We start from the raw sequence: 26,795 nt of genomic DNA on the forward strand, positions 1-26,795 counted from the left end.
CAACTTCTTGGGATTCTCCGTCACTTAACTCACGCCTCTCGCATTTCATCCGCCATCCTTAAATTCGCCATTATCATTATCATTATCATTATTATTATCTCCATCTGCGAGCTGCTTCTTCAACCCCAACGCTCCAGGTAATTAATTAACTATATACAAAACCCCCAATTTTATTACTACATCCATATCATACATATCATCTCTCTCTATAATAATAATAATAATAATAATAATAATAATAATAATACGTCTTATAGATTTAATTTCATCATCTGGATCATAAATCACCTGAATTATTTCCCCTTCCTTTTGTTTATCAATCTTATTACTCAACCTACATTGTGTATTTCAACAACTTATTTATTTTCTAGGCTTAGAAGGAAGAGTAATTCGGACATGAGTGCATATGTTGTTGGAGTATTGGCTCCTCTGTTACTCACACTCGCTCTCCGAAACACTAACAAAGGGAAAAAACGAGGCCTGACCGCTGACGTCAGCGGGGAACCCGGTTGTGCAATCCGAAACTACCGGTTTACATCACTGGTTGAAACCGCCTGGGCCGGGATTGATACGCTAGCGGATCTTTTCGAGCAGGCGTGCAAGAAGCACACTGACAAGAATCTTCTTGGAACGCGAGAGGTAATATCTAGGGAGACTGAAGTGAATCAAGACGGGAGGTCGTTTGAGAAGCTGCATTTAGGTGAGTATGAGTGGATGACGTATGGTCAAGTGTTTCAAGTCGTGTGTAATTTTGCGTCTGGTTTGGTGCAAGCCGGACATCAAAGTGGTGAGCGTGTTGCGATCTTTGCGGATACACGTGAAGAATGGTTTATTGCGTTGCAGGTGATTATTTTATATACACTCTGCTGTTATGATAGTCATAGCATTTCATAAGTTGTGAACTGTAACCATTAATCTTATTTTGTTGATCAGGCTTGTTTTAGACGCAATGTTACCGTTGTGACCATGTATGCATCTTTAGGAGAAGAAGCCATTTGCCACTCATTAAATGAGGTATTCCTTCTTCTTCTTCTTCTTCTTCTTCTTCTTATTATTATTATTATTATTATTATTATTGGACAAATGGCATAATTAGTATACAAAATTGGAAGCGCACGTGTATGCTACAATGATCTCAAGTATAACCAATTTATTGAGTGATTAGTTATTTTTTTAATAGTTCTAAGCTTGTTTTTTGGAAGTGATGTCTCCAATTGCCATGTGATTACATTTTAATATGCTTTACAGACAGAGGTTACTACTGTAATTTGTGGAAACAAAGAACTAAAGAAGCTTATAGATATAAGTGGACAAATCGACACAGTACAACGTGTAATATGCATGGACAATGAAATATCGTCAAGTCCTTTAGTAACTGATGGAGGCAGCAGTTGGAAAATCTTCTCATTTTCTGAAGTAGAAAAAATTGGTAGAGAGAACCCTGTTGAAGCAGTTCTACCACTCCCTGCTGATGTGGCAGTGGTTATGTATACAAGTGGAAGTACCGGCTTGCCTAAGGTTAGTAGAAAATTACGATAGCTAATACTTTTGTTTGTGATTGTAGTAGTTTAATTGCAGAACATTTTAATACTAAATGTTTCGCTTCATGCAGGGTGTAATGATGACACACAGCAATGTTTTAGCTACAGTTTCTGCTGTCATGACCATTGTGCCTGGTCTTGGAGCCAATGATGTCTATTTAGCTTACTTACCACTGGCACATATTCTTGAACTTGCAGCAGAGGTATACAAAAGCTGTAAAAAAATCTAAAACTATTATATCACAATTAATATACATACTGATGTTTGTGTACATTTTCTTTTTCATGTTGCAGAATTTAATTGCGGCCGTAGGAAGTTCGATAGGTTATGGTTCTCCTTTAACTCTTACAGATACATCAAGCAAAATTAAAAGGGGCACAAAGGGAGATGCATCTGTTTTAAGACCAACATTAATGGCAGCTGTTCCAGCTATTCTTGATCGTGTCAGAGATGGTGTAAGGAAAAAGGTTTGTTCAAATTCCACACGTATATCTTACATTCTTATATCACTGCCTTTTTATTTAAAAAACTCAATATATGTATGAAACTATGAGTTTTTAATCTTGGCTGAAATTGTTCAGGTAGATTCAGCAGGTGGACTATCAAAAACATTGTTCAATTTAGCTTATAATCGTCGGTTGTCAGCAATTAATGGAAGTTGGTTTGGTGCATGGGGCTTAGAAAAGCTTTTATGGGACTATTTAGTATTTAGAAAGGTTCAGGCCATTTTGGGGGGTCGTATACGCTTTATTCTGTCTGGTGGGGCTCCGTTGTCTGCTGATACTCAAAGATTTATCAACATTTGTTTAGGGTTAGTGTTAATCGGTTCTAATTGATTTTTTATAATGTGAATTTATAGTTTTCGATGATATTACATATTTAACTGTGTTTTTTATGTGAATGATTACTCAGTGCTCCAATTGGTCAAGGTTATGGTCTTACTGAGACGTGTGCGGGTGGGACGTTTTCTGAGTATGATGATACATCCGTTGGTCGTGTTGGTGCACCACTTCCTTGCTCCTATATAAAGGTACTGTTTGAAACGTATATTATCGTTTTATTACCGAAAGTGTATTTATTATAAATTTTTGACACGTATCAGTGGTTGTAGTTTATGCTATTAGGCTTGTACATTATATTTATAAGTAATTATGTTTACTTTTTGTATTATGTTCATTTGTATATAGTATACACATATTACAGTTGTTTTTATGTTGCCTTTTGATTTATTTTATTTACGTTTATATATTGTATTTTGTGCATTTTTATCAAGTGTGGTATCACTTTTAAGATTTTAGTTTACCGAAATGTTCATTTATTTAGATACATGTATGCTGTATTATTTTTTGTGCAGTTAATAAATTGGCCTGAAGGTGGCTATTTAACCAGCGATTCACCTATGCCTCGTGGAGAAATAGTGATTGGCGGGCCAAATGTTACTCTTGGATACTTTAAAAATGACGAGAAGACAAAAGAAGTATACAAAGTAATATTCCTTCTTTCAATGCTAAATGCTTTATATTCTGCAAGACTCGCACAAGATGGGAACTTTTGCAATTTCCAATAATTTACTTATGAATGGGCGATGGTTATGCTTATCTCAAATGGGTCAAATATTAAAAATTAGTTAAAAGCGAATCGGGTCAAATGAGTTGAAAATTGCCCACAATCGATTATCAGTGTGCACAATCTCCAAAATCTTTTTATTAAGGGAGAATCAAGTGTCAATCGTGTCAGGTTGGTGGGTTGAATTGTTTAACCTGAACACAACCCATATTTTTATTTGTGTCAAAAAAAGCGTCCGCCTAACCCGCACACACTGAAAAAAATGTGTAACCTGGACACGATCTGTTCAACCCATTAATCTAAGCATGTCAAACGGTTGGCAGGTGATTATCAAGTTGTAAACGTGTTAATTGAGTTGATGGATTGTTAAAAAAATGGGTTAAATGGGTTGACCTGTTTAACTAAACGGATTAAACAGGTTAACTCGAATACGAGCTGTTTAATTAAATAGGGCAACTTGAGCACGACCTTTTTATAAACGGGTTAGTTATTCCAACCAAAAACCTGACTATTTTATTGCCGTGGGTCAAGTCTTGATTTGGGTAGTGAGAATTTTATAAATCTCTAATATACAGACTGTTACTGTGATAATATTTTTAAATTCATAATCAATGCACTAATTACGTAAGAACACAAAACAGCCAAAAAAAAGTATTTTATAGGTCATCTTAACCTGACCCATACTTAAAATGACCTGTTTCAACTTTGGACCGTTTTGACCTTTTAAATTTGTTGGTGCATAAAGGTTGATGAGAGAGGCTTAAGGTGGTTCTACACGGGTGATATCGGGCAGTTTCATAAAGACGGTTGCCTTGAGATAATCGACCGCAAGAAGGATATTGTTAAACTTCAACACGGAGAATATGTTTCTCTAGGAAAGGTAACATATTCTCTTTACAGATTTATTTCTTTTGCTCGATTATCCATAAACGAGTACGCTGTTTCCACAGGTGGAGGCAGTTCTAAGTGTTAGCCCTTATGTTGATAACATCATGGTGTATGCCAACTCATTCCATAGTTACTGTGTGGCCCTTGTGGTGGCTTCACAATCCGCATTAGAATCTTGGGCTTTGCAGAAAGGTATCGTGGCTGATGATTTTGCAAGTTTGTGTGAAATGACTGAAATTGTGAAGGAAGTTTACAGTTCACTTGTGAAGGTAACACTTTACATTATTATGAACATAAAGTTACAGTTGATTTTACATTTGATTCAACTAAAATATATTATTTACAGGCTGCAAAAACGGGTCGATTGGAGAAGTTTGAGATTCCTGCAAAGATTAAGCTGCTTCCGGAAGCATGGACTCCTGAATCGGGGCTGGTGACTGCTGCGCTGAAGCTTAAAAGGGATATTATCAGAAAGACTTTCTCGGATGAGCTGGCAAAGTTTTATTGATCTTGATTGGTAGGTGGATTCAGGCATATACCATATAATCATCTAAACAGTTTGTTTATCAGTTATGCACTAGTTTTGGTTTTTCTTCCATCTATTGATCTCACTATTTTTGTTATTTCTGTGATCAGTTTTGTTTTTCCATATTTATTATGAAGTAGAAATATTTGGTCAAATTTCATAAACTACCACCAATCTACTTTCACATTTCTTTTGTTTTGATAATTGTACTTAGTTTGATACTCTGATCTCATTGGTGGTTTACACTTTTAATTCGGGTATGATTTTGTGTGTTTTGACCATGAACAAATTAAGGGTAGGTTTTTTTTCTCACTAAATCTGAGTTTGCCTAGGATCAATTTAGTCACCTTTTCATGTTATTTTTTTTTATCTTTCTCTTTTGATCTGTAGATTATAATAGGTTTTTATTTTTTGGAGTTTTGTACTTTTATACATGTTATTTTGAATGGAAAAGTGATTCCAAGAAAGCCATATATATAGGCTTTGACTAACATGGAGGCCACATAATGCGATATACATAGGACATTTGTTAATCTAACCAATTAGAGGAATTCCTAACTATATAGTAGTTTATGGTCAAGTAGGATGTGACCTCAACTTGAAATGTTTATAGACCTTACAAAAATTTAAGCACGATCCAAAGGTGTGTTATTTTACTAAAAGTGTTTTAGGCCAACATATGATTAAAATAGCTGGTTTTCTTCATGTGTCCGTTTTAGAGACTTAATCACTCAATGATAAGTTTATTGCATCTTATGTGAAAGTATGTGATACATATTAGCGAAGTTAAGTGATATTATACCATCATGAGCGTACGTGAAGAGGTATGCACCCGCCTTAACATCGAGCGGGGCGGGTCAATCCACAAGATATAGACAAGAGGCTTGAAATCAGGATGTCATGAAGACACAAAGCCAAAACCTATGCGCATGGCGCATATCACATATGTTCATGCATCACATATGCTCACGCGTATCACATATGCTCACGCATCATATATGCTCACGCATATCACATCTGCGCGTGGCGCATCTGCGTGTGGCGCATATCACATATGCTCACGCATCATATATGCTCACGCATATCACATCTGCGCGTGGCGCATATCACATGCTCACGCATATTACATATGCTTGCGCATATCACATCTGCGCATGAAACATCTGCGCGTGAGAATAAAGAGAAGACCTCGCGCATCCCCAGGATAGGCGCATATCACACATGCACATAATCAACCACGTCCTTATCCAAATCAGGATAAGGACAACCATGATTGTGCTCATCAGACAACCTTCCAGAAGGTATCCTTTAAGGAATAAAGAATATGCTGATGTTGACAGCTGCCAATGAAGGGTGGACAACTCAGCAAAACCATGTGCTACCACGTGATTGCACATGGGTCAGGTGAAATACCTTGGTCAGAGAATAATCAATGAAAAAGCACCAGGTGTCCTAAGGACACGTGGCGCGAAGCAATAGGAGGAGGCCAAAAAGGCCCTAATTGGGTCTTAGCCCAATCATTGGAAACCCTAACACTATAAATACCACACCACCTCCACAAGGGGTGGTAAGCAAGAAAATACATTCTAAGTCCTTACTTTCAGATTATTATTATCTTCTCCTACAATATCTTATTCTCACACCGGAGGGTTACCCCAAAGAGGACCCCTCTATCCCTTTCTGAGGGGTAAGTTCACGGTGCTGCTCGTTTTGTAGGTGGAAGAATTCATACTCCGGAAAACCATTGGTGATATAGCACACTCATACCCGAGGAGAGTTGATCGTCTACTAGTAAGTCGATCCACGTTTCTTCATTGGCGCCATCACCTGTTACAACGGCAACAAAACCACTATCTCATCAGTTCTCTCTGAAAATCTTCACCATGGTTTCCGGTGTTCGAAACAGCGATCAAGTTCTGGAGGATAATGAGCTTGAGGATGTTAATGAGGGACATCAGTTTCTGAGGGCGCCGCGTGATACTGCGCGCACCACCAGTAACCATCCCTTCATCACAACACCTCATAGCCAGACTGAAACTCCTCCAGATGATCTCACGTTCCAAAATCTGACTGGTGCAAAACAAAAAGGACCAATGGGTCCGGAAGTTGAAACCAATGACCCTAAAGAATGGCTCATAAACGAACAACGGCGTTTAATGGACAAATAAAATGAGCTGGTCAAACACAAAAAGTTAGCCGACTTAACACAAAGGCTCGCATTTGATAAACAAACCATTCAGGGAACAACAAAAAGGGCGCGCGCGCCGGAAGATGGTCACTCTGTTCACACCGAACACGCTGACTTTAGTGATGAGGAAGAAGTGCACAGCATTTGATAAACAAACCATTCAGGGAACAACAAAAAGGGCGCGCGCGCCGGAAGATGGTCACTCTGTTCACACCGAACACGCTGACTTTAGTGATGAGGAAGAAGTGCACAGCATGAGGAAGACGCGAGATACTCATGCAGGAGGTTCACAGCTTCGTGCGCACATGAACGTAGCGCCTGGAGCCAAAGTTGATATGGATCTATACACACCGTACAACCCACAAGCGAAAGGGCAAGTGGACGTAACCACACCATATAGGCCAGCCATCTTGGTGAAGCATTCAAAATTCACTGAGCGCATTGTGAAGGCCCCCATTCAACACAAAACCAAGATGCCAAGTGGTCTAGGCAAGTACGATGGTACAACAGATCCAGATGATTTCTTACAAGGTTTTTACAACACTAGAAACCTAGAAAGCTGGACGATGCCAACATGATGTCACATGTTTGCTCGCTGCCTCACGGGCGCAGCGCGTGTCTGGTTCGAAAGCTTGCCGATAGGACAAATCGATGGGTTCGAAGAGCTATTGGAGAAGTTCCAGGCTCACTTTGTACAGCAGCGCAGACACACGCGCGACCCCGATGACATCATGCACTGCGTGCGCAGGAATGATGAAACCATTGAAGACTACATAACTCGTTTCAATCAGGAATCTCTTGCAATTGGAGGTATCACTGAACAACTCTTGCGCGTGGCCTTTATACAAGGTGCGCGCAGTGATCAACTCCGCAGAGCTCTCGTGAGCAGAGATGGCATGCCAACCACTTGGGCTAAGCTTATGGAAGCATCGCGAGTCTTCGCGCGAAATGAAAAACAAATTGCCCAAGACAGAGCAAGAGATAGAGGACATCAAACAGAAGCACCACGCAACAATGAAAGGAGGGGCAAACAAAACTCCGTATGGTCCAGGTTGCAACAAACCAGTTATTCTCCCGCAGAAAAGTAAGCGCAACAAAGTTCACCCCAGCCCCAAAAAGACATTCGTAATCGCGGAGAAGGTGACAAGAGGGAAGGCGGCAGAGAGCCTAACAGACCTCTACCAAGAATATGGACTCCCCTCACCAAAACGCCTTCGCAAGTGTTAAGCACAGAGAATGTCCAGTTTAAAAGCCCCAAGCCATTACTCCATAAGGGACCACCAAACAGTGGCAAGTATTGTGAGTTTCACAAGTCCACAGGGCACAACACCGATGCATGCCACCATTTGAAGGATGCGATTGAAAGAGATGTGAAATCAGGCAAGTTGGCTCACCTGGTGAAAAACCCAAGACCAGAGAATGAACAACCAGACGGAGCCTCAGCCAGTAAAAAAATCAAAAGAATCTGTGTAGCTGAAGGAGGAAGGCAAGGGCAAAGATCGAGGAAGAGAAACGCGCAAGTCCAAGGGGATTGGCGCGAGCAACAAGTAATCTTCCCAAGAATCAGAGGATACAATTCGAACGAAATTGTGAATGCACCAATCTCGGGTGTCTCAAACGAAATTATTCACCCCCTAGGTCAGATACAATTCGAACTAACTATGGGGGATGAGAAACAAAAGCGAGCTGAAATTGTCAACTTCTTGGTCTTGCCCACCACTTCATGCCATAATATGATTTTGAGTAGAGGAACGATTGCCCAATTCAACGCCATACCGTCACCAGCGCACGGCGCGTTGGGGTTCCCAACACCAACAGGAGTAACATTTGTATACCGAGATCATTTGTGCGCAGTAACAAGTATACCGCGAGAAGGGAGAGTGAAGCTTTCAATGGCAAACAACGCGCCAGAGGAATGGATTCTCAACCCAAAATTCCCAGAACAAACAATCACAATTGGAGCTACGATATCAGATGACACAAGGGTGAGAATGAAAAGATTGCTCACAGCGTATATATCGGTCTTCGCGTGGCAACATTCTGATATGACTGGGGTTCCGCGAGACCTGGCGCAGCATTCTCTCAACACATTCAAGTCTGTAGAGCCAATTGCTCAAAAGAAAAGAGTCATGGGAGATGAGAAGGCAAAGGCCATGAATGAGCAAGTAGAAGATCTACTGCGCGCAAATATCATCCGCCCAATACGATACCAAACATGGGTAGCCAATCATGTGATGGTAAAGAAGAGCAATGGGTCATGGAGGATGTGCATTGATTTCAAGGACCTCAACAAAGCGTGTCCAAAAGATTGTTACCCCCTCCCAAACATCGACGCGAAGGTGGACTCTGTGGCGCCATTTAAGCTCAAATGTTTCCTGGATGCCTATAAGGGCTATCACCAAATTCAAATGGCACCACAAGATGAGGACAAGACTGCCTTCAGAACTGACAAGGGTGTTTTCTGTTACACAAAAATGCCCTTTGGTTTGAAGAATGCAGGAGCCACTTACCAAAGACTCATGGATGCGGTTTTCAACGAGCAAATTGGAAGAAACTTAGAAGTCTACGTGGATGATTTGGTGATTAAAAGCAGGGAGGAAAAACAAATGCTCAAAGACATCGAAGAAACCCTTTGGCGCCTAAAGGAAGTAAACATGAAGCTCAACCCGAGCAAATGCACATTCGGCGTAGAAGAAGGGAAATTTCTCGGTGTAATGGTCACCAAGGATGGTTTCAAGGTGAACCCAGAGAAGGTGGAGGCTATCCTTGACATGCCCTCACCATCCACCATGAAGGAAGTTCAAAAGTTGAATGGCAGATTGGTATCAATTAACAGGTTCCTAGCAAACCATGTAAGCAAATCTACCCCATTCGTTAACACATTGAGAAATTGCTTAAAGAAAAGCCAATTCAAGTGGACGCCTGAGGCCGAGCAAGCTTTCAGTGAGATAAAAGAATGTCTGATAAATCTGCCTGCGCTCACAGCTCCACTACCTGGCGAAACTCTAACGTTGTACCTGTCAGCAGGAGAGCGCGCCATTGGCGCAGTGTTGTTGGTGGATCGCAAGGGAATCCAAACACCAATCTATTATGTAAGTCGGGTGCTGACAGATCCTGAGACGCGCTACACCATCATAGAAAAGTTAGTTTTATCACTAACACATGCGTCGCGCAAGCTTCATAGATATTTCAATGGTCATCCCATTGAAGTCCTGACTGATTACAACATCCAGCAAGTCTTGCGGCGTCCCGCGCTCTCAGGAAGGCTGACAAAATGGGCGCTGGAGTTAGGGAAGCACACGATCACCTACAAACCTCGTCCAGCAATCAAGGGACAAGTCTTAGCTGATTTCATTGCAGAAATCCCTGAAGGAAAAGTCGAAGAGGCTCAGCGCGAAGTAGACCCTTCGCAAGCCAATAATGAAGAAAACGTTTGGAGATTATTCACTGACGGAGCTTCAAACAACGAAGGGTCCGGCGCAGGCCTCAAGCTGGTGGATCCAGAAAATCATGAGTATACTTACGCAATCAGGTTGGATTTCAAGAGCACCAACAATGAAGCTGAGTATGAAGCCCTGCTGGCTGGTCTGCGCATCGCGCACAAGTTCGGAGTTAAAAAGCTAGAGGCCCATGTCGATTCATACTTGATAGCAGCACAGGTCAATGGCCTTTATGATGCCAAGGAGAACACCATGCCTCTGTATCTAGAGCAGGCGAAAAAACTCATCGAACAATTTGAATCTTTCAGAATCATACACATTCCGCGCAGTGAAAATAAGTCTGCCGACGCGCTGTGCAAGATGGCATCAACCAGCTTCGATCACTTTGGCAAAGATGTCAGGGTGGAAATAATGAGCAACCCGTCGGTGGGAGCGAAGTCTGTCATTGTAATTCATACAACACCTTCATCATGGATAACTCCAATAATGGAATTCTTGAAGGAGGGAAAGGTACCGGACGATCGCGCACAGGCGAGGAAGATAAGACACAAGTCGCAGAACTACGAACTGCTTGATGGTACGTTATATCGACGCTCTTATCTTGGACCGCTCATGAAATGCCTGGATGCTGAAGAAGCAAGCTATGTGATCAGAGAGATACACGAAGGAATCTGTGGAATACATGCTGGCCCGCGCATGGTGGTTGCCAAGGCAATGAACGCAGGTTACTATTGGCCATGCATGTACTTGGACGCGTTAAAAGAGATCCAAAAATGCAAAGCGTGTCAGAGCTATGCGCCAAACACCATGCGGCCAAAGAACAACTTGATTCCGGTGACCTCCACATGGCCTTTCCATAAATGGGCAATCGATATTGTGGGTCCCTTACCACAAGCGCAAGGGCGGTTAAAATTTTTGGTAGTGGCAGTAGATTATTTCACAAAATGGGTTGAAGCCAAGCCACTTGCAAAAATCACAGCCGAGGCAATGAAGCAATTTATTTGGAGCCACATCATATGCCGTTTTGGCCTGCCCATGGAAATTGTGAGCGACAATGGCAAACAATTCACTGACAGGAAGATATCCAGTTGGCTCAAGGAATTGCGCATCAACCAAGTCTTCACTTCAGTATACCACCCTCAAGGGAATGGCCAAGTGGAGCGCGCGAACCAAAGCTTGCTGAATGGGCTGAAGAAAAGGTTGGAGGGAGAATCCCATTCATGGGTCGAGGAGCTACCTAATGTCCTGTGGGCGCACAGGACATTAAGCAAAACCAGCAATGGCGAATCCCCGTTCAGCCTAACCTATGGAACGGAGGCTATGATTCCAGCAGAGATTGGATGCCCATCCTATAGAGTGCTCATGATGAGTAAGATGGATAACGAGCGCGAAAGGAGGTTGGATCTCAACTTACTTGAAGGGCGCAGAGAGGCGGCTATCATCAGTGAAGCCAAATACAAGAAAAAACTAGAAAAATATTACAATCAGCGCGTGAAAGAATGCCACTTCAAGAAGAATGATTTTGTCTTTCGGAACAATGAAGCTAGCCGCGCAATACCCCCGGGAAAGATGTCCCCCAACTGGGAGGGACCTTATCAAGTCTCGGAAGAATTGGGAAAAGGCGCAAACGCTTTAAAAGATTTGAATGGAAAGAAGATCCCGCGCACATGGAACGCAGCACAGCTTAGAAAATGTTTCATGTAAAAGTTGTCAAGTTTGTAATCAAGGCCCTTTAAGCCACTATGAATATTGATGCGCGCTATTTTCTCTTAATGTGTGTTCTATTACCTTTTGCATACATGTTTCACACTTCCCTTTATTAATTTTGAGCAATATGACAACATTGTATTGACATCAAACTAAAAATAAAACGAAGTAAAACATACATGCGCGAGCTTCAAACTCAAACGCGTTAACGAGTTTTAACTCTAAAACGTCGGGGCCTTAGCCCAATAATACGATCCTTAGCTCAAATCACTCACAACATCCATCCTACATGCTGCGCAGCTAGACCATAAAAGTACCTAAGCACAACTAAGGCAAAGCACATGCCAAAACACAGTTGTTAAGGTCTCAGGTCGAGGTCGCGCATGGGATTATAATGGATATCAGAGTAACACATACTGACACGTAAAGGCTAAAAAACTCATTCATAATTCCCTATAATAAATGCGCGATAACGTCGCGCAAAGGAAGAATAATGAAGTGCCAAGGCACGTGTCAGCATATTCAGAATATTGCAAAATAACTTGAAATGTGACAACTGTTAAGGATTAAATAAAATAATTTCCTTACAGCCTTGTCCAAGTTTCAATGTGTAAGCATACCTTATATTCAACGAGCATAAACATGCATATATAAAGAGATGAATTGGGAATGCGCAAGATGCGAATAAGGGAAAAACAAAATTTCATTCCAAAATATAGAAGTTTACAAATTTACAAAATGATGAGATAAAAACTACAAACAAAAAAAAAACATGAAGGGCTTTTCAAGTCTCTATATCAACATCAGCCTCTTCATCACCCTCATCATTACCTCCTCCCTCAGCATCTGGCGCAGCCCGCTCATCGTCATCTCCAAACTTACCTTAATCAAGCTGTTCGTCTTGAATGGAGTCGTCTTCTATCACGATAGTGTCAGGAGTAGGTCCTTTGGCCACGCCAGAGCCGCTAGCAGAGGCAGCATTGCCCGCGCCATCATCGCTGCCACCAGTCCCTTCACATTCGTCAAGTAATTTCTTTAGCGCGCCAAGATCGGGCTGGTCAGCAAGCGCGGCTATCTGCAAGTCACAAGGAAAAGTATGAGTACAAAAGATTAGGAAAATAAGTCAAGGTAAACTCATTTAGGTTAAAATACCTGCTCAAGGATGGGAATCGGAGTATTCAAGTACTTCTCCCCCACCTCGGCCATGTCAGTGCAGACAACGTCGAGCTGATAAGGGTAGTCGGATGGATTCTTCTTCAACATGCCATATTCATAGCCATCCTTAAACCCTTCAGCTCGACCCACCAAGCGCGACGCAGCATTGCAATCCATCACAAGGGTCTGAAACTCGTCTGAGTATTTCATCGCATAAGCGCAACGAGTCACACCCTGTGAAACTAGCCATTGACGATCCTGCGCGAGGGAAGAAACAGACGTCTCAAGAGCAGGAATCTGAGAGTTTAACAACTCAACAGTTTCCTTGGTTTGTTTTAGCTCTTCTCTATCAGACGCTGCTGCCGCCAAGGCTTCATTCCTTTCTGCTCGCGCAGCATCGAGCTCTTCTCTCTCAGACGCTGCTGCCGCCAAGGCTTCATCCTTTTCTGCTCGCGCAGCATCGAGCTCTTTCTTCAGGCGCGCAACCTCACTCTCTAATAAAGATTTGTCAGTGTTAGCCTGCGCAAGAGTTTGATCACGCGCCTCTGCCTCCAACTCCAAGTCACGCGCTCGACGCGCGTACCTGGCCGCATCCGCTTCTGCCGCTTGCAGCTTCTCCCGCGCAGCCTGCAGCTCATGCCCGCGCTTCACAAAGGCAGCGTTGGCACTTGCTCGGTTCTCGCTAAGTTCTGCTTGGAGTTTCTCAGCTCTCTCTCGAGCGTCAGAAAGATTCCAAGCAGAAATCTTAGCCTCTTGCTTGGCCTCCACAAGGGCATCACGCACTTTTATATAATCATTGCGAAGCTCTTGGGAGGCAGCAAAGAACGCAGACCCAGCAAAAAGGTGGTCGTTGAGCAAGTCCACGCGAGCGCGGTCCTCCTGAAACCTCCTTTCAGCCGGAGGAACAGAGTGAGCCCAGAAGTCTTCACACACGCCCATGGATTGAAATGAGCTATCTTCAGTAATATTCCAGCTCGGGCGGTATATGTGATCGGCTTCCTGCAAACACAAAGCAACGCAAAAGAAACGTTTTAGTCATCTAAACACTAATCTGGAAGTCCGCACAGCGGAGCAAAACAAACTTATACCTGCGGAAAGCCGGCAGAAAAGTCAGCGCCAGCCCCACGAGAAGAAGGCTGCGCCACGAAATCTCGTGGCGCTACAGGGCTTGCGCGGCCACCATCAGAGCCTTCAGAATTGACCTCCTCATCATCCTCTGTAACAGGTCTCTTCTCCTGCGACTTGGAAAAATCAAAAACAGTCTCACGAGGGCTGCGCGCAGGAGGAGGCGAAGGAGGTCTTGACGCCGTTAGATCAGCGCGTAAAATAGTCTCCTGCTCCTTAGTAATCCCAATGAGAGGAGATTCAGTGCTTGTTGGAGCAGGAGCAGAACTAACGGCGCCGGCGCCGGCGCCAGCAGTGCCACCAGCAGCTTGTGTGCCAGCTATAATTCCTATGAAAAAACCAAGGAGAAATGATTCATGACTTGATCTAAAGGAAAAAAGTCAGAAAATCAAAGCGCAATAAATACCTTGGCGCACCGCCGTCCGCGAATTGAGCATCGCCATGAAGTCCATTTTCCCCCTTTTCGAAGGTAAAGCAGGGGACTTCAAAGCAACCTTCGGCGCAGCCTCGGTATCTTGCCGCGCCTGAGGTTGAGCCACCAAAGTCGCCGGCTCTACAAACATTTGAGTGAACAAAGCTTCATTAATAACTCTATCGGAATCACGCTCATAAAACCACAAAATATAAACAAAGTATACCTGTTGGAGAAGATGAAACAGCAGGCGCAGCGCCGCTTCCCTTGTCCGCCGCGCGAAGAGATGAGGTGGCAGCACCATACCTTGTGTGGACGGGAGGATTGCCCACACCTCGAGGCAAAGAAGACGAGGAAAACTTGGAGGTAAATCCCTTGGTTTTCTCAAGTCCCTTCGCTTGGGTAGGAGGAGGATTCTGGGCAACAGGGGCATCATTTTTCTTCTGTTTTTTACTGGCCCCCGCGCCAGTTTTGCCTTTAGCTTTGCGCTTGAGTTGTGGCGCCTCAGCTTCTTCCTCCTCCACCTCCTCCTCCGCAAGCTCCAACTCATAATTCTCGAGCGCATCTACAATACGTGCAACATAAATGTTAACCAAATTTGGTATTCTAAAGGCCTAAGCATAAGTACAAAGGCTTACCAGGCGCATCGCTGTCAAAGCAAAATTCTAAATCGACAGGGATGAACATATCATCGAAGCGATCGGGGAAAGCAACTTCCCCAGCGCTCAGCGCGATAGAGCCACCCTCCATATGCTGGTCATAGGCGGCGTGGACGTATTCCTTGCTTACTGCATAATACAAGACAAATGATATCAGCAAAACGAATTATGTTCGCGCAGATATAATGCAATGAGCAAATAACTCACCCAAGCCATCAACATGGATGACAGGCTCAGTCGCGCTGTCGGTCCACCTCTTGCTCATACCAACCCCCACCAGCGCCTCCTCGCAAATATTCTTGGCGGGGGATGGTTCAGCAGTTAACTTGTTAACCCATGTGCCCGTTGGGTTCTTAAGAACATTCTCATCCGCGGGCGCAGAAGTGATCGCGCGCATGGTCATGCGGATGGGAATCACACCAGCCTTAATATAAAAAAAATTTTCAGACCAGTCATGAAGGCTTTTGAAGGAAACAGTGCAACACTTAACCTTCTGATTGCGCGGTGTGAATGAGAACCAAGAATCTTGGATTTTTGGCTTGTAAAAATATTGAAAGCGCCGTGGGGTGGGCTCCTCGCGCTGAGCTTTGCACATGAAATCAAAATGAGTCATGCGCACTAGTCCACAAGGATGGACTTGGGATATGTGAATCCCATAAAACTGAAGGAGCGCACCTATAAACTTTGTCATCGGAAGACGAGGGTTACAGTGAGTGAAAAAGTGAGAGTATAAAGAGATATAGCCGTTGGGCGGATCTGCCGCCGTTTGCCCGGTCGCCGGGAGCAGACAGCTGTACTCAGGGAGAAAACCCTGAGAGGCGACGAGATTGTCGAAGTCAGACTGTTTCAATTTGCAGGGAATCTCATCCCATCTCTTCACTGTTTTGTTCTTCCCCACCTCCTCCGACGAGGCCTCGGCAGCCCATTTACCCTTGCCGGTATTCTTCAAAGTGGACATAACTAACGATTTTACACGGCGTTTGCTGGGGGAAATTGTGGTGTCTGGGTTATCAGACAAACAATTGTGAATCAAACAGCGGTTACTTTAAGCACGGAAATCTGGAAGCAAAAGATAAAGGCTCTTAATCGGAATGAAAATTGAAGGAGAAAGAGCTTTGACAATAACAATGAAGATGAAGAAAAAACCACTCAAAAGGCTTGCTTTTATAGGCCCAGGAGAGAGAAAGAAACAGGTACTGATCAGAGTTACGCTCACGCGCTCCCACTCGCAGGTGCAGGCCAACATGAGCGCGACACGTGTTCCTGACACTGTATGAGGAGACATGAAAGGCCACTGTAGCACCTCGAGCACACGAAAAGTCTGACACATAACGTCTCCATCTCTGACGCATGTCAGCACCAACCAACCACGTACATGGACGATTCATTTCAACCAAAAGGATAGAATTTCGCGCAACGCACATATGAGAAATAAAAAGAAAAGACAAACCCTATTAAAAGAGCAAACTATTAAGTCTAATATCTATCTTACCTCGCTCGCGCGAGACAAGACACACATTAGACTGGGGGGGCTTGAAGAGGTATGCACCCGCCTTAACATCGAGCGGGGCGGGTCAACCCACAAGATATAGACAAGAGGCTTGAAATCAGGATGTCATGAAGACACAAAACCAAAACCTATGCGCATGGCGCATATCACATATGCTCACGCATATCACATATGTTCACGCATCACATATGCTCACGAGTATCACATATGCTCACGCATCATATATGCTCACGCATATCACATCTGCGTGTGGCGCATCTGCGTGTGGCGCATATCACATATGCTCACGCATCATATATGCTCACGCATATCACATCTGCGCGTGGCGCATATCACATGCTCACGCATATTACATATGCTTGCGCATATCACATCTGCGCATGAAACATCTGCGCGTGAGAATAAAGAGAAGACCTCGCGCATCCTCAGGATAGGCGCATATCACACATGCACATAATCAACCACGTCCTTATCCAAATCAGGATAAGGACAACCATGATTGTGCTCATCAGACAACCTTCCAGAAGGTATCCTTTAAGGAATAAAGAATATGCTGATGTTGACAGCTGCCAATGAAGGGTGGACAACTCAGCAAAAACCATGTGCTACCACGTGATTGCACATGGGTCAGGTGAAATACATTGGTCAGAGAATAATCAATGAAAAAGCATCAGGTGTCCTAAGGACACGTGGCGCGAAGCAATAGGAGGAGGCCAAAAGGGCCCTAATTGGGTCTGAGCCCAATCATTGGAAACCCTTACACTATAAATACCACACCACCTCCACAAGGGGAGGTAAGCAAGAAAATACATTTTAAGTCCTTACTTTCAGATTATTATTATCTTCTCCTACAATATCTTATTCTCACACCGGATGGTTACCCCAAAGAGGACCCCTCTGTCCCTTTCTGAGGGGTAAGTTCACGGTGCTGCTCGTTTTGTAGGTGGAAGAATTCATACTCCGGAAAACCATCGGTGATATAGCACACTCATACCCGAGGAGACTTGGTCGTCTACTAGTAAGTCGATCCACGTTTCTTCAGTATGGATACACGCCTTGCATGAATTTCTCACTTTTGATCGCATTTTTAATTCAATTCACAGATGGTATCTTATTATTTCTTTGGATACCTTAATTATACACAATTCAGATGATTAGGATCACTACAAGAATCTAATTGCTCCATTAACAAATCACATTGATATTTTCAACTAAATGATCACATGCATCATTTCAGCTCCACAATAGTAACTTGGTCACATACAACTTTGTGATTTTATTTCATTAATTTGATCACACGCACCTTTTTATTCTAATTCATCATGCTGGTCACATGCACCATTATGAATCAAGAGTGATTACCCCATCAACCAATCATAACATAAACCATTTTAATCATTACTTTGATAACTTACTCTTTGTGATTCTAATTCATCCATTTAATAGCATGCACCTTTGTGATTCCAGTTCATTACTTTGATCACACACACCATTGTAATTCAATATTTGAAACTTACACCTCTACCTCATTTGAGAATCTTTTTTAATACACACTAGCTTACAATATCTTTTAGAGTATTCCCAACCCGTTCTATATCTCTATCTTTATAATTACACAAAAAAGAACTACATTTCGCTATCATGTTCAATTAAAGAATATATTTTTAAACATTTATCATTACAACTTTCTCTTTTCTCTACTCACAAGTCACAACCAATTCAACAAATATTAAAAATAAATAGGGGCAAACAAAGTTTTCCTAAATTTACAAAAAATCACTAACTTTTCTTTCTCAACTACTCACAAACACTCAAAATCCTATATGTTAAACCCTATCACAAAAAAATAAGGGATGGATTGAGAATGCTCTTATGTACCTTGAAACATAATACGAAACATAATACATATACAACCAATAGCACATAGCTCAATTCATTTATGTAAATACATAAGATAGATTCACATAAATGACTATTCGTATGTTGACTTCATGACTTCGGTTTTTTGGAGCACGGTGTTCTAAGTGGAGCTACATCTCTATTGAGAAAATGTCTACTCTCATCTCACAATCCTCATACCCTACTAATAACTTTGTTATAAGTTAGGTTTTTTACTGGGTCTGCTTGTTTATTTTGACTCCATTAATTTAAACACCATTCCTCATCAATATGCTTGTTTGAGCATACTTCACAACTAGGAAGCATATTTTCTTTTAACTAACCACGCCATAATGCTCTGATTAGCATCTCTAAACTATTGAAACTAGCTTATCCTTGATTTGACTCTTGGATCCGAGTTTTCACCTCTTCATCCATTACTTTATTTATTTTTACCCGTTTAGAGCTAAACTGGCAATTGGGTACTTTTGAATACACCCTAATGCTTCAAACATAACCCAATAGATATGAATGACTCTTTATAACTAATATTAGCCATTTAAACATGTCAAATTGTCTTTTTTAGATTTTAGGCATAGAACACCTACCCTCTTTACTAAAAACCACTATTTCCAACACTTTAAACAAGTCTTTTGATTAAATTTCGTTCAAACAATGACTTCAGTTAATTCCCTCAATAATTTACTCATCAAAACATGTTTATTATTAAAATCCCAAATTTGGGTCAAAATAAGTTAAAATCTTCAAGAACACACATAGCTATTGAATTCTCCTATGTATTCAAGGTTAGTGGAAGCCAACTATTTGTAAACATCGAATGTGATGCTTCTAGACCCATAAACTTATTTTCAGCTTAATGTTTCATATTCCATAAGAACTTTAATTTTTTCTCAATTCTAGATTTCTATCATTCGAGCTTAATGATTCAAAATAAGTTAAATCACTAAATGAGATGTTACTAATCTTCCCAATCTTAATTTCACTGAAATTTTCTATAAAATTGTTCATGAGTATCAAAAATCATATTGAAAGTTAAGTTATATATAGATATATATAGAGGTAGGATACCAAAAAGACCCAAATACCCTTAAGTACCACCCGCGGGTCACAGAGAACCTCTAATAAGCCACCCGCGGGGCATACGGATCACCCGCATATCACGATAGAGGAAGAATGTCCTCATGTCACGCGCGGAAGCATCCTTGCACCCTCGAAAGTCGTCCGCAGGATAGGACATCAGTCCGCCCAAACGATCGAGAGGAAGTGCTAGCGGAACAGCTGTCACCAACCAATTACCTTCTAGAAGAATATCCACGATTGTTACGTGAGGAATACGTGACCTACCAGCCAATGAACAAAGGACACCTGACCAGGTTGTTATAACCGTGCACATGGCCAGGGTGTGATCCGTCCTATCATTGGGCAACACGTGTCCGGGTTGTTATACCCATGCACATGGGACGAATAGCTCAACCTATCATAAAAGGACACGCGTCCAGACGGTTATTGAAGATCTTCTAGAAGAGGACGCTGGCCCAATCACCTTCCTACATCCTTCGGCTATAAATACCTTGTCAAACGGTATGAGGTATTCATTCACTCACTGGCATTCTGACTACACTTAGTCTGTTTACTTCAGTACTTTCTCCATTTACGAACGTTACTGATTCTCACGCCGGAGGGTGGTTACAGGAAAACCCCCCTCTTGTCCTTCCTGTAACGAGGCTCACGGTGTCTGTTTTGCAGGTTCTGGTCATTGGACTTCGGGGAGTTATACTCATATCATTGGTCGTAATTATCGTATCTTACCCTGTGGACTCATTGGATCTAGGACCCATACCGGGGGATCGGATCCGTGTTTCTTCAATACATATACCGACGACTCTTTGTATGATGGTTCTAGGGTTTGATTGCCCTCAATTTGTAGTCAAATCTTGTTTTTCTTTTGAGATGATGACTAGAACTATGGCTCCCGAAATACCATTAACAGAAGATATCCGCATATTAATGAGGGTACATAATACAAACCCAAATGTTGATTATTTGGGTTTGGGATTACGGTGGTTTTTTGGTCTATGGTTATGCATATACAAAGATTATATAAGAATCATAGATCGAAAACAGAAGCCATAATTTTATTACCTGTTTTGGGTCACCAATCCCTTCATCTATGCTCTGTCAATATTTATATAAAACAACAAGACTATTAATTTATAATACAACATGTTAAATGTGCCAACATTTTAGTGGTTTTTAACAAAAGTTTCATAAAAGGTGATGGGTGAGGCAAATGCCTTTGAGGGGCACGTAATCATATATACCTATTACAAATGTTTTAACTTTGTTATATAAAGCTATGTATTGTTGTAGGTGTGAAGAGGGTGTGGAGCTGCCACGTAAGCAAGGCGGGCGCAGAACAATATAACAGAGAGGGCGTGGAGGGCGCATGTGTAAGGCCATCCTCTATGGTGAGGGGCTTCGAAACCCCTCTCCAGTGTCACGTCAGCATCACGTGGGTACTGGGGGCTTCAAAGCCCCATCCCAAAGATGCCCCTCTATGATGCGAGGGCTTCGGAGCCCCTTAATTTTTTTTTAATTTAATAAACTGACAAATTTTAATAATAAAATACAAACTTAATTAAACTAAAAACATAAAAAAAACATACAAATAGAAAAAAATAAAATTGGAAACACAAAAAAAAAACATACAAATAAAATAAAACTGGAAACTTAATTAAACTACTATTCGGCGCCCGAGTCCTCGTTTCCGTATTTTGCCATTATCATTGCTTTTTTTTTTCTCCAAAAACGTCCGCGTGGCCGGATCTAGATGCGAGAGATCCTTTGCGAGGAGCTTGAAGTCCTTCTCTCGTTGTCGCTCCGATTTAGCCTTCTTTCTCTCTTCATGCATGGCTTTGTATTCCGCATGCATCGCTTTTCTTTCTTCGTGTATTATCTTGAGTTCTTTTTTCGAGTGTTTTTTGTCCTCGCGAAACTCTTTAAGAGCAAGCTCCAAATTGTCAAACCACGCGCTCACGTCGGAACTCATCGTGGATGTCGTTCTAGACGAAGACCCCCCACCTCTAGCCGTCGCCTTGGCCTTGTTTTTTCCTACCGGACGTGGCAACTCATCCGGTTCATCAAAAACAAGTTAGGGATCAATCTCGTTTAAGTTAAATTGGGAACGAACATCCGACCCGGCTTGAGACGGCGATTGATCGGCCGAAGTAGACGTTGTTTTTGATCGTTTGGATCGTCGCGGTGAAGATGTCGGGATCGGATGCCACTTTGGCGAGCTCGTGCATTTCTTCCAAATTTCAAACATCCCCATGCCGAAGTGGTGACCATGAAGGCCCTTGTATTGTTTCAACATAGCCTCAAGAAGGTCGGCGTCGTTCGTGCCGCTTGGTTTGTTGTTCTTAAGGCGAGTGTGAATCGTGGAGAAGTGTTTCATTTTTAAAACCATAGCCTTCCATTTGTTGGAGACGGAATCATCCCCGCGGTAGTGACCGCGAACCATTATCTCAAAGAACTTCTCACGTATTTCTGTCCAAAATATCGCGCTGTGTTTACCGTCACCTAAGACGGAGTCTTCGGATGAGTTGATCCACGCTTGCGCCAAGGCCGCTTCCTCATCGTCTTCCCACTTTTTCAGGTCATGCATTTCGGTTGGTGTTTGATCGGCAACAACCTTTTTTTTATGGCTTCGTTTGCGACAAACTTGGGTTTCGGGAACTTGGGTTTCGAGAACTTGGGTTTCGGGTATTGAGGTTTGGGGTGTTTGGGTTTGTGGTGGCGGAGGCATAAACGGTATTGGCATTCGATAAAACATATCGTTGGGAAACGGTTGTACGTTTGGAGGCATGGCGGGTAGATGTTGGTTGGCATAGTAAGGGTTCGTAGGGTCATTGTTGTTTGTGAGCATAGTAGCCCACCACCTTTGAGCCGGATCCCACGGGTTTGGGTTGGTGTTCGCGTTTTGGTTAGGGTTTGAGCTCGAGCTCATGTTCGGGTTTGGGTTTGAGCTCGAGCTTGTGAAATGTGAGAAGGGATCCATGGTATAGAGTTGAGGGATTTTTAGTGAAATTTGATTGAAATTTGGTATTATTTTGAGTAAAAAATGATAAAATGGGTTAGTATTTTTTTATTTTTTAATTTTTTTAAAGTAGCCGTTTAGGAACGTTGAAGGGGGTGGGGGACCCACCAAATTTTCAAACGACGCCGGCCGTTAGAACCACCTTACCCACGGCGCCCCACCGCCGCCCAACTTTTTCACCCCTCCACGCCCTAAGGGAGGGGGGGGGGGGGGGGCTAAAGGGTATCATGGGCATGAGGTCGACAATTGTTGTTTGAGTTATTTTTTAATTACTAGCAATTCACTATCACATTTCACACTACCACAACATAAGAGTGAAATGCGAAACCATCCGAACATATGATATGATGCATATGTAAAAAAGACTAGTATATATATATATATATATATATATATATATATTTATATAAAAATAAAATAATAGATTTCTTTATTTAAATATGATTTTATATTGAACGCAACCTATGTACATGTGTTTATATATATTTATAAGAATGCAAGCTTCTCCACCAAAATATGAGTTCTCCATTCATGCTATGATCTCTCAACTCCCCTTCAAGGTTGCTTTCTCTACGCAACTAGTTTCTTTTTGCCATTTCCATTATCAACCTTTTCTTTTTTTAGTATGTTTGATCTTATTTTCAGTGGATATCATATATACACTAATTCATTATCATCATCATCATCATCATCATAATAATAAAAATAAAATCATTTTCGTTTAATCATCAACGTTTCAATATCCTCATATGTAATTTACTCTTCTTCTTCATCATGCAGTCCCATATCATGAAGAATTCCAATTCAGGATTCACCACCTCACAGGTTAACTTAACTTAATATAATACTCTGTTCTTTCTTCACTTTGTTAATCATAACTTTATGAATTTAAATCCAGGTGATGGAGGAGCTGAACGAGCTCCTATCGATGGCGATTCCAATCACTGCAGCCAACTGTCTGGTTTTTCTGAGAGCGGTTGTTTCGGTTTTGTTTCTCGGTAGGCTCGGGAGCTTGGAGCTAGCCGGTGGTTCGCTGTCGTTAGGGTTTACTAACATCACTGGCTACTCGGTCCTGGTGGGACTGGCTTCAGGGCTAGAGCCTGTGTGCAGTCAGGCGTACGGTAGTAAAGGGATTAACAAGTGGGAGTTACTGTCTGCTTCTCTGCTTCGTATGATATTTATACTACTTATAGCCATCATACCGATCAGTGTGTTATGGCTAAACCTAGAGCCAATCATGCTGTTTATGGGGCAGGATGCAGCGATTACGTCAATGGCCGCGACGTACTGTGTTTATTCGTTACCGGATTTGGTAACAAACTGTTTTTTACAGCCGTTACGGGTTTACCTACGGTCACAGGGGGTGACTAAGCCCGTGATGTGGTGTAGTTTAATAGCGGTGGCGTTCCACGTGCCGTTGAATTATGTTCTGGTGGTGGGGCTGGGGTTGGGTGTGCCCGGGGTTGCAGTGGCTTCGGTGGTTACGAATTTGAATATGATGGTGCTGATGGTGGCGTACGTGTGGGTGTATGGGAAGTGGAGGTGGACGTGGACGTGGAGATGGACGGATGGGATTGGAATGGGGGCGCTGGTGAGATTGTCTGTCACGAGCTGTATGGGGATATGTTTGGAGTGGTGGTGGTATGAGATCGTCACCGTTCTTGCTGGATATCTCCAGAATCCACGGCTGGCGGTGGCGGGTACGGGGATATTGATTCAGACTACGAGTCTCATGTACACGGTTCCCATGGCTCTGGCTGGCTGTGTGTCTGCCCGAGTAAGTTTCTTTATGTTCCATCAACATTATTATTCTCCACGAACTACTGATTATTATTGTTTTTGTCTTTTGAGTTGCCACACATATATATCATATGCTTGAATTTCAACTAACGGACAATAGTTTTATAACTATAAATATTTTTTTTAGCATTCCCAATTCTATATAATTACACTAAAATAAAATATTATATTTCTCTGTTTTTATTTAAATAATTCTTATTTGTAACTTTATAATTATCATTTTTCTTTTCTTCACACAAAACCATTTTCATAAACTATTAAAAAATTATACTAGTGAAACCCTAAATTTAACTTTTTTTAATATCATTTTCTCTCATTTACTTTCAACAACTCCTAACCACCTCTTATTATTTGCAAAACCCCATCACATGTTTTTTTTAGTGTACAAGCTGTGAATCTCTTTCTGGTCTAATGTTTTCTTTTTATTAGATGATAAATAACACAACCATTAGATCAATAACGTGAAATCCATATAGCTTATAATTGAATTCATATATTTCTTGATCATACTAGAGATTTCAAAATGGACAAGTCAGGCATCAAATTTTGAGTGTGGATAATAAATTTCTTTTTGGTACTTCTCAAATAGACCACGTCGAGTTATGTTAGGACGTTATGTTATGGGTGTATAATTGTGTACATTTAATCAGACCTTTTTTTTTTTTGTATAATTGTGTACATTTAAAAATGTCTATATATTTTATTTTAATCTTAAGATGTAATATAGCACTAGAAAGTGAAATCTATATTGCTTTTAATTGACGGTGATGAAGATTTATATAGAAGGGTATGTCCTCTTTTTATAAAAAGAATATATCGAATGATGATTCCCAATGATGACCATGGATATTGCGTTTCTATTTGGAGCTATTCTACTCCTAAAGAAAAAAAAGTATTTTGTTTTTATAGAACTCAGGTGTAAACTATATTTTAATAAACTTTTTTGATTTTGTTTTTTCAAGGTTTGTTATTTTTAGTCATTCTAGGATTTTAAATCTTTATTAAAAGTTTATTACATTATATTTCTTTTTGGGTGCGTAATGTCACAACCCTATAAGTATTTCTACCAAATTATACTTAGATGAAACTCAAAATCTGATACACATATATATGTATCGCATTTAAAACAAATTATTAATAATTTTTATTTTCAATGGGTTTTATATATTTGTTGGTAACTTTTTAACGATAATCTTTAAGGTGGGAAATGAGCTTGGAGCAGGAAGACCAAACAAGGCAAAACTAGCCGCCGTTGTGGCCCTTGCGTGTGCTTTTGTAATCGGTTTTATTAATGTGATTTGGACCATAATCTTTAGGGACAAATGGAGTGCCCTATTCACCCATGATCGCATGCTCCAATCACTTGTGTCATCGGTCATGCCCATCATGGGTCTATGTGAGCTCGGCAACTGCCCACAAACCACCGGTTGTGGGATCCTACGCGGGACTGCTAGACCAGCAGTTGGTGCACGTATCAACCTCGGCTCCTTTTACTTTGTTGGCACCCCGGTGGCCGTGGGCTTAGCTTTCTTTTACAATGTAGGGTTTAGTGGTTTGTGGTTCGGGCTTTTGTCAGCTCAGTTTGCATGTGTGGTTTCAGTTTTGTATTCGGTTTTAGTAAAAACGGATTGGGAAGGTGAGGCTTTGAGGGCAGAAAAATTAACAAATTCGTCCACAAGTGTGTTGGAGATGGTAGCGGAGTATAAACCCGATGCTAGCGATCAAGAAAAAGGGTTATTGATGATCGAGTGACAATTATATTAGCGGGAATGGAAGAAGAAAGAACGCGAGCGTGTCATGTTTATAATAAGCTAGTCGAATCCCCTATAAAATTTTGGTAACTTAACGTGGCGTTGAACCGGTATTTGTATACGTATTTTGTTTGGTATTTATGTATATATTTCTGGATCAACGTGCGGATGACATTATGGGACGAGGTTCGACAACATGAATTGCATTTGTTTATGAGCAAATTGACACGAGCATTTATTCTTTTGTGGTGTTTTGATTTTACTTTTGAGAAAACAGTAACAGTGAATAACGAACAAAAGAATTTCAAGTTTAGTGTAATGAGAATATGATGCTTTTTAAGTTTTAACAACACAACACAAAATACGAACTTTTCATTATTTTCCCAACTAATGTGAACTGGATTTTGGTTGTAATCAAGCCAATCAAGTCCTGAATCATCAGTATGAACAAAACAATCAACAATTTAACTACAATGTAAATTGTAACTCGGTTTATATAGACTAACTTAGAATTGTTAGGCTATGACTCAA

The 26,795-nt window shown here is 41.6% G+C and overlaps 2 protein-coding genes across 2 annotated transcripts; both read left to right on the top strand.

Moving 5' to 3' along the window:
• The first annotated feature begins 386 nt into the window (after positions 1-386).
• On the top strand, positions 387-4,762 carry LOC143580814 (long chain acyl-CoA synthetase 9, chloroplastic-like). Its single transcript, XM_077063743.1, has 11 exons — positions 387-843; positions 934-1,014; positions 1,249-1,518; positions 1,613-1,744; positions 1,836-2,009; positions 2,124-2,353; positions 2,455-2,572; positions 2,897-3,028; positions 3,854-3,988; positions 4,059-4,265; positions 4,343-4,762. Exons 1-11 carry the CDS (start codon positions 397-399, stop codon positions 4,502-4,504), a joined length of 2,088 nt encoding a protein of 695 aa, XP_076919858.1. The 5' UTR covers positions 387-396; the 3' UTR covers positions 4,505-4,762.
• An 18,740-nt stretch (positions 4,763-23,502) lies between these two features.
• On the top strand, positions 23,503-26,567 carry LOC143580822 (protein DETOXIFICATION 54-like). The gene is made up of 3 exons (XM_077063755.1): positions 23,503-23,538; positions 23,612-24,490; positions 25,714-26,567. The coding sequence occupies exons 1-3, from the start codon at positions 23,503-23,505 to the stop codon at positions 26,263-26,265; spliced, it is 1,467 nt and encodes a 488-aa protein (XP_076919870.1). The 3' UTR covers positions 26,266-26,567.
• Positions 26,568-26,795: the final 228 nt, after the last annotated feature.

This window comes from Bidens hawaiensis, unplaced genomic scaffold (genome assembly GCF_021521415.1).
Source record: "Bidens hawaiensis isolate Kalapana, Puna unplaced genomic scaffold, B.hawaiensis_p1.1 tig00030648_1, whole genome shotgun sequence".
NCBI classification, from domain to species: domain Eukaryota; kingdom Viridiplantae; phylum Streptophyta; class Magnoliopsida; order Asterales; family Asteraceae; genus Bidens; species Bidens hawaiensis.

Bases quoted from the DNA above. Each gene is read 5' to 3' on its own strand.
- LOC143580814 (XM_077063743.1), top strand. From the start codon at position 397: ATGAGTGCATATGTTGTTGGAGTATTGGCTCCTCTGTTACTCACACTC. The intron at 844-933 runs GTGATTATTTTA...TTTGTTGATCAG, and splicing joins AATGGTTTATTGCGTTGCAG to GCTTGTTTTAGACGCAATGT. The intron at 3,989-4,058 runs GTAACATATTCT...CTGTTTCCACAG, and splicing joins AATATGTTTCTCTAGGAAAG to GTGGAGGCAGTTCTAAGTGT.
- LOC143580822 (XM_077063755.1), top strand. From the start codon at position 23,503: ATGAAGAATTCCAATTCAGGATTCACCACCTCACAG. The intron at 23,539-23,611 runs GTTAACTTAACT...ATTTAAATCCAG, and splicing joins CAGGATTCACCACCTCACAG to GTGATGGAGGAGCTGAACGA. The intron at 24,491-25,713 runs GTAAGTTTCTTT...ATAATCTTTAAG, and splicing joins CTGGCTGTGTGTCTGCCCGA to GTGGGAAATGAGCTTGGAGC.